This window comes from Eimeria necatrix, genomic scaffold (genome assembly GCF_000499385.1).
Source record: "Eimeria necatrix Houghton genomic scaffold, Enh_scaff1100, whole genome shotgun sequence".
NCBI lineage: Eukaryota > Apicomplexa > Conoidasida > Eucoccidiorida > Eimeriidae > Eimeria > Eimeria necatrix.
In genome coordinates, this window is record NW_013651894.1 from 1 (window position 1) to 10,000 (window position 10,000).

At 67.2% G+C, this 10,000-nt stretch overlaps 3 protein-coding genes across 3 annotated transcripts; 2 read left to right on the plus strand and 1 right to left on the minus strand.

Annotated features, from left to right (window-relative positions):
• Positions 1-614: 614 nt before the first annotated feature.
• ENH_00003690 (hypothetical protein) lies at positions 615-4,310 on the plus strand (the record flags this gene model as incomplete). The annotated part of the gene is made up of 1 exon (XM_013578349.1): positions 615-4,310. The coding sequence occupies one exon, from the start codon at positions 615-617 to the stop codon at positions 4,308-4,310; it is 3,696 nt and encodes a 1,231-aa protein (XP_013433803.1).
• Positions 4,311-4,336: 26 nt separating this feature from the next.
• On the plus strand, positions 4,337-5,527 carry ENH_00003700 (hypothetical protein, conserved; the record flags this gene model as incomplete). Its single annotated transcript, XM_013578350.1, has 1 exon — positions 4,337-5,527. The coding sequence occupies one exon, from the start codon at positions 4,337-4,339 to the stop codon at positions 5,525-5,527; it is 1,191 nt and encodes a 396-aa protein (XP_013433804.1).
• A 2,294-nt stretch (positions 5,528-7,821) lies between these two features.
• On the minus strand, positions 7,822-9,923 carry ENH_00003710 (hypothetical protein, conserved; the record flags this gene model as incomplete). The annotated part of the gene is made up of 4 exons (XM_013578351.1): positions 7,822-8,546; positions 8,813-8,893; positions 9,216-9,579; positions 9,891-9,923. 4 exons carry the CDS (start codon positions 9,921-9,923, stop codon positions 7,822-7,824), a joined length of 1,203 nt encoding a protein of 400 aa, XP_013433805.1.
• Positions 9,924-10,000: the final 77 nt, after the last annotated feature.

The following is a 10,000-nucleotide window of genomic DNA, read 5'->3' on the forward strand; positions in this document are numbered from 1 at the left end:
TGCCGCCCCCCCAGTCTCCTTCCCCCCCAACTTCGTCTCCAAAATATTCGCCTTTTGAATTGGCTGCAGCTTTAGGCTGTCGCCGTGCCCGCGCAGCCCCGCGCGGCCCAGCGCACGCAGCAGCAGCAGCAGCAGCAGCAGCAGCAGCAGCAGCAGCAGCAGCAGACCCGCGCCAGCAGCCCCTGCAGGCCCCCCTGTTCATGGCTGGGCCACAGGGGCCCTTCTTCTCTCCTCTCAAGGCAGAGGGGCCCCCCTTCCCCCCCAAACCCTCGCTGTAAGCTGCTAGGGTTTGGCCCCGGGGGGCCCCCCTGGGGTTTTGGGTCCTGGGGGCCCCCTTAGTGGCCCTGGGGGCCCCGGCGCTGCTGTCTGCTGCTGCTGCTGCTGCTGCTGCTGCTGCTGCTGCTGCTGCTGCTGCCGCGCGCCGCCCGCGGGCTGCGGCTGCTGCTGCTGCCGCGACCGGGGCTGCGCGCTGCTGCTTGCTGCTGCCTGCTGCTGCTTGCTGCTGCCTGCTGCTGCTTGCTGCTGCCTGCTGCTGCATGCTGCTGCTGCGCTGCCTGCGGTGTCCTTTGCTGCAGCATTTGTCCCCCCGTCCTGCAGCAGCTGGTTGAGTGGCCATGGCTTCGCATGCAGATCTCCGTCAGGCCGCAGCAGCAGCAGCAGCGGCTGCTGCAGCAGGCGCCAGCAGCAGCTGCAGCAGCGGCTGCAGCAGCGGCTGCAGCAGCAGCAGCAGCAGCACGCAGGGCCCCCTGGCTCCCCACCTGCTAGAGGGCTTCTGGAGACAGGCCCTCAAGGGCCCCGAGGGGCCCCCCGCCCCCCCCCCTATTGCAGTTTCTGCTTCTCTTACAGAGGACCTGGGGGGCCCCCTGGAGGGGCCCCTGGAGGGGCCCCTCGAGGGGCCCCTGGAGGGGCCCCTGGAGGGGCCCCTGGGGGCCCCCGGGGCAGCCAAGGGGCCCCCCAGCCCTGCAGAGGGGGCCCCCGGGCAGCCCCACGCCGCGGGGGGCCCCCTGGGGGCCCTCGAGGCTGCTTCTCTGTCCCGGCTGCTGTGGGGCCCCACAGCAGCGCAGCAGGAGCTGAAGGGCCCCAGCAGCAGCACGGGGGGCCCCCCCCTCGGGGCGCAGCGGGGGGGGCCCCCCGGGGCCCCCCGGGGGCCCCCCGCAGCAGCAGAAGAGGCCCTGCCCCCCGCATGCACTTCTCCCCCGCTGCCAGGAAGGGGGGCCCCCGAGGCCCTCCCCATAGGGGGGGGGGGCCCCCCGGGGGGCCCCCCGGGGGGCCCCCCGGGGGGCCCCCCGCGCATGCAGGGGGCCCTTGAGAAGGACACAGCTTTGGCCCTTGCTGCTTTGAATTCTCCGACAGCGTTGGCGGGGGCCTCGACAGCAGCAACAACCCCGCTGGCAGCAGAAGCAGCAGCAGCAGCAGCAGCAGCAGCCTCGCCGCCGCGCGTCCTCGCTGCAGCAGCAGCAGCAGCAGCAGCAGCAGCGCCGGGGGGCCCCGCAGAGGGGGGGGCCCTCGCGGCGACGCAGGCGGTGCTGGTGGAGTTGATGGGCGGCCTGGGCCTGGGCTGCAGCAGCAGCAGCGGCGGCGAGCCCGCTGCTGCTGCTGCTGCTGCTGCTGCTGCTGCTGCTGCTGCTGCTTCCGTAGCAGCACACATAGACCGCATCAAAAGGGCCCAAACTCTCGCAGACTTGGGGCCCTATATTGCTGCTTTCCAGGGGGCCCTCCCGGCAGTTTGTGGGGGGGGCCCCCTGACTCCTGCGAAGTGCAAGGCGCTGCTGCGGGCCCTGGACGTGGTCTGCGTGAAGCCAGCAGCAGCAGCAGCAGCAGCAGCAGCAGCAGCAGCAGCGGCGCCGCAGGGCGCCCCTGGCGCGCCTGCAGCGGAGAGCTGCAGCAGCAGCAGCAGCAGCAGCAGCAGCAACAGCAGCAAAGGCTGCCGGGGGCCGCTGCCGGCGCGCGACCCGCTGGAGAGCTGCGCGCCCCTCGCGAGCAGCAGCAGCAGCAAGTGCAGCAGCAGCAGCAGCAGCAGCAGCAGCAGCAGCACGTGCGGGAGCCCCCTGGCGTCGCCAGAAGCAGCAATTCGCGGGGGCCTCTTCCGGTACCCTCCCGAGGGCTTTGCTGCGCAGCAGCTAATCTGCTGCAGGCTGCTGGAGGCCCTCTGTACCCTCAGCAGCAGCAGGGGGGCCCCCCCCCAGGGCCCGGGGGGCCCCCCCCTCTACACTTACCACCAGGGTATGATTTTGGGGGCCCAGGGGCCCCAGCAGCTGTTCATTTACTCCCACGTTATTCTGGGAAAGTTGCTGCTGCATGCAGTGCATGCAGCCCCCGCGCTGCTGCTGGCAGCAGCAGCAGAGGGGGCCCTGCTGCTGCCTGAGGAGAGGCCCCTCGCGCTGCTGCGGGGGGCCCCCCAGCAGGCCATTGAGGACGCTGTTGCTGCGCTGCAGCTGCTGTACGAAGCAGCAAACCCCAAAGAAGTGCTGCCCCGCAAAAGCGCCTTTGCTGCTGCTGCTGCTGCTGCTGCAGACTCAGCAGCAGCGCTCGACGGGTCCGCAGCAGCAGCAGCAGCAGCAGCAGCAGCGGCGGCCGGCGGACTGCGCAGCAGGCGCTTCGGCGACGACTGCCGCGGCGCAGCAGCAGCAGCAGCAACAGACGCTGCAGCAGCAGCAGCAGCAGCAGCAGCAGCAGCTTCCGTCACAACCACTCCTGTACCCTCCCTTTTGTGCAGCCCCACTATCCGCTCCCTAGAGGGGGCCCCCGAGGCTGAGGGGCCCCCCCTGGGTCTCGAGGGTTTCGACGTGAGGGGCCCCCAGGGGGCCCCCCTGGACTCCGTTTGCGGCTGCCCCCTGCCGCCTGCAGCAAAGGGGGGGCCCCCCCTGGGGGCCCCCCTGGGGGCCCCTCTGGGGGCCCCCCTGGGGGCCCCCCTGGGGGCCTCCCGCCCCGCGCAGTTCGGAGTGGGGGGGGAGAAGGGGGGCCCCCTTGGGGCAGCTTCAGCAGTGCTGAAGGCCCTTGGGGGTTCGGGGCTGGGCGACGGGGGCCCCTCTGCTGCTGCAGCAGCAGCAGCAGCAGCAGCAGCTGGCGTGGCCGCCTCGCCGCTGCAGCAGCAGCAGCAGCAGAGCAGCAGCGGGACGAAGAAGGGGCCCCCCGCCCCCCTCCCAGCCCTCGCAGAGGCCCCTTTGCTGCTGCGAAAAGCCGAGCTGGGGGCCCCGCAGCAGCAGCTGCCTCTGGGGCCCCTGGGCTGCAGCAGCACTTTGTGGGGCCCCCTGGACCCTCCGCTGCCCCCCGCGGAGGCCCAGGGGCCCTGCATGGAGTCGGGGGCCTCGGGGGGCCCCCCGGTGGGCCTGCTGGGGGCCCCCCCGGGGGCCCCCCTGGGGGGCCCCCTGGGGGGCCCCCTGGCCCCCGCAGACTGCCCCAATGTCTCGTTCGATGCCACTCACAACCGCTGGATCGCTTTTTGGCGATCCCAAGGCCGCAGCCACAGCAAAAGCTTCAGCTGCAGCAAATACGGGGGGCGGGAAGCAGCAAGGCAGCAGGCTTTGGGGTTTAAGAAGCTGCTGCAGGAGGGGGGGGAGGAGGCCCTGGGCGAGCCCGCAGCAGCAGCAGCAGCAGCAGCAGCAGCAGCAGCAGCGGCGGGCGGGGCGGCGGCAGCGACTGCAGCAGCAGCAGCAGCAGCAGCAGCGGCCCCCAACGCAGCAGCAGCAGCAGCAGCAGAGATCCAAAGCTTCCTGGCCGGCCTCGAGGTCTGCCAGGGCCCCAAGGAGGCCCTTGCTGCGCTGCAGCAGCCGCTGCTGCCGCGCCAGGGGCCCCTCGCGGGGCTCCTGGGGGCCCCCCTGGGGGCCCCCCAGGCGCTGCTGTCCCCCGCAGCAGAGCTGCGGGGGGCCCCCCCCAGCAGCTTGCTGGGCGAGGAGGCCCTGAGGGCCCTGTCGCTGCTGCAGGACATCAAGTGCAGCAGCAGCAGCAGCAGCAGCAGCAGCAGCGGGGGCGCGGCGCAGGCCGGGGGGGCCCCCCGAAAGCCCAAGGCCAAGAGGGCAGGGGGCCCCCGCGCAGAGGGGGGGCCCCCCGGGCGCCCCTGGCCCGCAGCAGCAAACTCGAGGGGCCCCCGGGGGGCCCCCCGAGGGTCCAGTTCGCGGCGGCGGAGTTCTCCGGGAGTTGAGGCGGAGAGCCGTTCGTTTGCTGCAGCAGCAGCAGCAGCAGCAGCCGCCGCGGAGCTGCGCCGCCTGGGCCGCGCCGCCGCTGCTGCTGCCAGCAGCACCAGCAGCAGCAGCAGCAGCAGCAGCAGCAGCAGCAGCAGCAGCGGCTGCGGGTGGTCTCCGGCAGCATAACTTTTGACCGCAGCCAAAACCGCTTCATGGCGCAGTGGAAAACCAGCGATGGGTCCAAACACAGTAAATCATTTTACATAAAAAACTTCAAAAGTGTTGAAGAGGCGCAGCAAAGTGCTTTAAGATTTAAAGAAAACTTGCTGGCGGAGCGCGACAGCGAGCGCTCTGCTGCTGCTGCTGCTGCTGCTGCTGCTGCTGCTGCTGCTGCTGCTGCGGCCGGCGCAGCAGCGGCGCCCGCGCAGCAGCTCCACAGAAGCAGCAAACACAAAGCTGCTGCGGCGCCCAGGAGCCCCGCTGCAGCGCTGGGGGCCCCCGCCGCAGGGGGGGCCCCCAAGGAGGGGGGCCCCCTGAAGGGGCCCCCCTGCAGCAGCAGCAGCAGCAGCAGCAGCAGCAGCAGCAGCTGCTGCAGCGCGGAGGAGGCCCTGCAGCAGGGAAGCCCCTCCATCCACGAAACCCTGGAATGTGTCCTCTCCAGATCCATCAGATCTTGTTTGGAAGAACAAGAAGCAAAGGGGGGTTTCTTTCCAGTGGGGGCCCCCCTGGTGGACTCCATCAAAGCTGCTGTTGCTGCTGCTGCTGCTAGTCTGCAGGAAACCGACGAAAACTGCGCAGCTCCCACGCAGCCCCTTGCTGCTGCTGCTGCTGCTGCTGCTGCTCTTTGGGACGACCCGGGGGGCCCCCTGCAGCAGCGGGGGAGGGGGGCCCCCCCGGCGGAGGGGGGCCCCCTGGGGGCCCCCGGCGGCTGCGCCAAGCGCTGCAGGCAGCAGGCCGGGGCTGCTGCTGCTGCTGCTGCTGCTGCTGCTGCTGCTGCTCCTGCCTTTGCTGCTTCTCCTGAACCCAACTACAAAAGACTTCGACATCTCCTAAATGCTGCTACAGCTCCTCCGCCTTCTCTTTCTTGCCCCCTGCCCACTTTGCTGTCGCAGGAAAGGGCAGAGGGGGCCCCCAAGGGGGCCCCTGGCCCGGGGGCCCCCCCAGGGGCCCCCAAGGGGGCCCCCGTAGGGGGGCCCCCCCCAGGGGCCCCCAAGGGGGCTTCGCAACCCGCAGGAGGCCCGCAGCAGCAGGAGGGCAGAGACGGAGAGCTGGGGGCCCCGAGCCTGCAGGAGGCTGGGGGAGCAGCAGCAGGAACTGCTGCTGCTGCTGCTGCTGCTGCTGCTGCTGGCGGTGCAGCAGCAGAGACGACGAGCGAAAAGGTGAAGGAAACTGTGTGCGTGTAAGAGAGAACAGTTGTACTTTGCTGCAGAAGCAGCTGCAGCACGAGCAGCAGCTGCAGCAAGAGCAGCAGCTGCAGCAGAGCAGCAGCTGCAGCAGAAGCAGCAGCTGCAGCAAGAGCAGCAGCTGCTGCTTTTTTGACATCTGCTGCGGCTCCCTGAGTCTCCAGTTGGGGGCAATTGAAACTCCGGCCGCCTTTGTGTGCAGCCCCGTCGTTTGCATGCGGCTAGGGACGCATGCAGAGAGTTGCATGCGTTTTCGTGCGAAGAAAGCCCCAATTGTGCATGCATGCATGCATGCATGCATGCATGCATGCATGCATGCGTGCGTGCGTGCATGCATGCATGCATGCATGCATGCACGCGTGCGCAGTTGCATGCGTGCATGCATGCATGCATGCGCAGGTGCGTGCGGGAGGGCGAGCGCATGCATGCGCTGCTGCATGCATGCATGCGCTGCTGCATGCATGCGCTGCTGCATGCATGCGCTGCTGCATGCATGCGCTGCTGCATGCATGCGCAGCCGCGTGCATGCATGCACCGCTGCATGCAGCGCGTGGGGCTTTCTTGGCTTCTTTGTCCGCTTTTATGTCCATTTGTCTTGTCTGGGGGGCCCCCAGGGGGCCCCGTCTTGTCTCTGGGAGGCCCCCGGGGGCCCCCATTTGTAGCCGTGCCCCACAGTGGGCCTTCGCCTCGCTGTGGGTTTAAATCCCAACTCAACAGTTTGAAACTCTCTTTCCCCCAACGGGGGGCCCCTCCAGCTCCGGGGGCCCCCACCGAGTCTCAGGGGGCCCCTAGGGGCCCAAAGCTAGCCTTAGGGGGCCCCTAGGTAGTCCTAGGGGGCCCCTACCGAGCCTCAGGGGGCCCCTACGTAGTCCTAGGGGGCCCCTAGCTAGCCTCACGGGGCCCCTAGTTAGTCTTAAGGGGCCCCTAGCGGGCCTCGGGGGGCCCATAGGTAGCCTTAGGGGGTCCTTAGGGGGCCCCAAGCTAACCTTAGGGGGCCCCTAGGTAGTCTTAGGGGGCCCCCACGCAGTCTTAGGGGGCCTCTACGCAGTCTTACGGGGCCCCTAGATAGTCCTACGTTGCCTTAGGGGGCCCTTAGGAAGTCTTAGGGGCCCCTGAGAAGTCTTAGGGGCCCCTAGGTAGCCCTAAGGGGCCCCTAGGTAGCCCGAGGGGCCCCTAGGCAGCCTTGGGGGGCCCCTAAGTAGCCTGAGGGGGCCCCTAGGTAGCTTTAGGGGGCTTCTAGGCAGTCTTAGGGGTCTCTAAGACAGCTTTAGGGGACTCTAGACAGTCCTAGGGGCCCCCAGGTAGCCTAGGGGGGCCCCTAGGCAGTCTTGGGGGGCCTCTAGGTAGTCTTAGAGGCCCCTTGCGACTCTGGGGGCCCCTGGATTAATAAATGGGCCCTAAGCAGCCCTAGGGGCCCCCAGGCAGCTCTAGGGGCCCCTTAGCGACCATTAGGGCCCCTCAGCAGTTCTAGGGGCCCCTAAGCAGCCTTGGGGGCCCCTAGGGGCCCTTGGGGGCCCCCCAGCAACTCTAGGGGCCCCCAAGCAGCCCTAGGGGCCCCTGGGCAAGTACAGAAGCCACTAGCCAGCTCTAGGGGCCCCTAGGCAGCCCCAGGGGCCCCCAAGTGGGTCTAGGGGCCCCCAAGTGGGTCTAGGGGCCCCTTGAGGCAGAAAACGGCTGAAAAGCTACAAGTAGGGGCTACTTCAGTAGCTCCTGCGTGCTGCTGCTGCTGCTGCTGCTGCTGCTGCTGCTGCTGCCGGGTGTAGCTGGGGGAACCCCTTTGGGTTTCTAAGCTGGCTAAAAGGGGCCCAGTGCCTCTTCAGAAACAAGCTGCTGCTGCTGCTGCTGCTGCTGCTGCTGCTGCGGTCTCCAGAGGGTACAGATATTAGGAAGTTTTGTGGGCTAAGCAGCAGCACGAAAGTGCTGCGCTGCAGCACTTAAGCTGCTTTAGAGGATTGCTGCAGCCGGGGCCCGAACTAGTCTTTAAGCAGACACTGCTCCTGTTGCTGCAGCAGCAGCAGCTCCTGCTGCTGCAGCAAACGCAGCAGCAAAAAGCAGACACTGCTCCTGTTGCTGCAGCAGCAGCAGCTCCTGCTGCTGCAGCAAACGCAGCAGCAAAAAACTGCTTGCTGCGGCTGTTGTGGCAGCAGCAACGGCATTAACAGTAACTTCACAAAAGCCGATGCTGCCGCTGCAGCAGCAGCGCTCTGTTGCTGCTTTCGCTGCTGAATTAGCTTTTTCTGTACAGGCTGCTGCAGCAGCAGCAGCAGCAGCAGCAAGGCCGTTGGCGGCGGCCCCTAAAGCTCATCTCGGTCTCCTTTCTCATCTCGGGGGCCCCCGGGGCCCCCCTCCGGGGGCCCCTTCGGGGGCCCCCCTGAGCGCCCCCCGGGGGCCCCCTGGGGGGCCCCCGGGGGCCCCTCAGACAAAGACTTCAGAAAGTCCGCCAGGGCTGAGGGGGGGGGGGCCCCCAGGGGGCCCCTCCGGCCCGCCAGCTGTTCTGCTGCGCGCATTAACATTCCCATAGCAGCAGGATCTGCTTCTGCAATGAACTTGAAGGCCCCCTTGAAGAAGGTCTCGGGGTCGCTTGCTGGCGAGCTGCTGCTGCTCTTGCTGCTGCTGCTCTTGCTGCTGCTGCTCTTGCTGCTGCTGCTGCTGCTCTTGCTGCTGCTGCTGCTGTCCGCCGCGGCCGCCCAGCCTTCGTCCCAAGGGTCATCCAGCTCTTCAGACTCCTTCGGGCTTTTCATCTGCGGGGCAGCTTTGGCCTTGCGAGGGTTTTCTTTGCCTTGGGGGTTCACCTTGGGGGCCCCCTGGGGGGCCCCCTGGGGGGCCCCCTGGGGGGCCCCCTTGGGGGGGGCCCCCTTCGGGGGGCCCCCCTTGGGGGGGGCCCCCTTGGGGGCCCCCTTGGGGAGCTGCGCTGTTAGTTTTGTTAAAGTCTCCCGAATGTTCTCTGCAGCCTCTTGGCTGAAGGGAACTCCCATTTGCTTCGCAAGCATTGAGAAGGCCTCGGGGATTTGCGAAAGCTCTGTTCAAATGCGCAGCAGCAGCAGCAGCAGCAGCAGCAGCAGCAGTGGCAGCAGCAGCAGCAGCGGCAGTGGCAGCAGCAGCAGCAGTGGCAGCAGCAGTGGCTGAAGTGGGGAAAGCCTGGAGGGACTTTCAAAACGAATGCAAAGAGACAAAGCCCCGTGCAGTACCAGCAGCAACAGCAGCAGCAGCAGCAGAAGCAACAGGGGCAGCAGCAGCAGCAGCAGCAGCAGCAGCAACAGCAGCAGCAGCAGCAACCCTGCACACCTTCTGGGGAAGGAGGCTCCATCCCCTCGAAGTTAAGAATGCGGCCGTCAGGGCCCATGATGAGGACTGCTTGGAGAGGCCCTGAATTCACAAGCAGCAGCAGCAGCAGCAGCAGCAGCAGCAGCAGCAGCAGCAGCAGATAATAGCCACCAGCACCAAAAGAAACGGCCGTTCCGCTTGCCGCTGTTGCTACTGCTGCTGCTGCTGCTGCTGCTGCTATGCTTTTGCTGCAGCTGCTGCAAAGCCACACCACCTGCTGCTGCGCTGCACAATAGCTGCTAGGGGGTACAGGGGGGCCCCAAGCTGGGGGCCCCCACTTAGGGGGGCCCCCAAGCGGGGGCCCCCAAACTGGAGGGGGGCCCCCAGCTGGGGGCCCCCCTCTTCTTCAGTAGTGCTGCCTCACCCTGTGGAAAGCCTCTTTCATCTTTCTTTTTGGGTTTTGCTGAGCCTTCCTGACTCTTGCGTCCGCTGCTGCTGCTGCTGCTGCTGCTGCTGCTGCTGCTGCTGCTGCTGCTGCTGGCGTGCGTCGATTCTCTTTTTGAATTCGTCTTCTTCGCCTCCTTCTCTGCTGCACTTCTCTCCGCAGAGGGGGCCCCCTTGCTGCTGCCCTCCTCCTCGGGGGCCCCCGGGGGCCCCTGGGGGGCCCCCCCGGGGTCCCCCCCGGGGGCCCCCCCGGGGGGCCCCTCTTGGGGCTCTTTGGGGGCCCCTGGAGAAAGCTGAGTCTGTTCTGTTATCTTCTGCAGCAGCTTTTTAAATCCTGGAGAAGACTGCGGGGCGCAGGCAAAAGGAAAGAGGGTTTAGGGTTTAAACCCTAAACCCTAGCTCTAAACCCTAAACCCTAAACCCTAGCTCTAAACCCTAAACCCTAAACCCTAGGCCAAGCCTCGAGCCCAAACCCTAAACCCTCGCCCACGCCCTACACGATAAACGGAAACTCCAAACCCTAAACCCTAGTCCAGGCCCCTAGCCCTAAACGCCTTAAAGCTCAAGGGTTTGGCCCAACCCTAGCTTAAACCCTTGCCCAAACCCTAAACCCTAAACCCTAAACCCTAAACCCTAAGCCCGCAGAGCTTCTTACACTTGTCAATAAGTCCGTCAAACTCAGCGGCATTTCCCCCTCGCCCTCCTGAAAAGCAAAGAGGCCCAGAACCCCTACAGCTAGCTAGCTACACACAGCTAGCTAGCTGC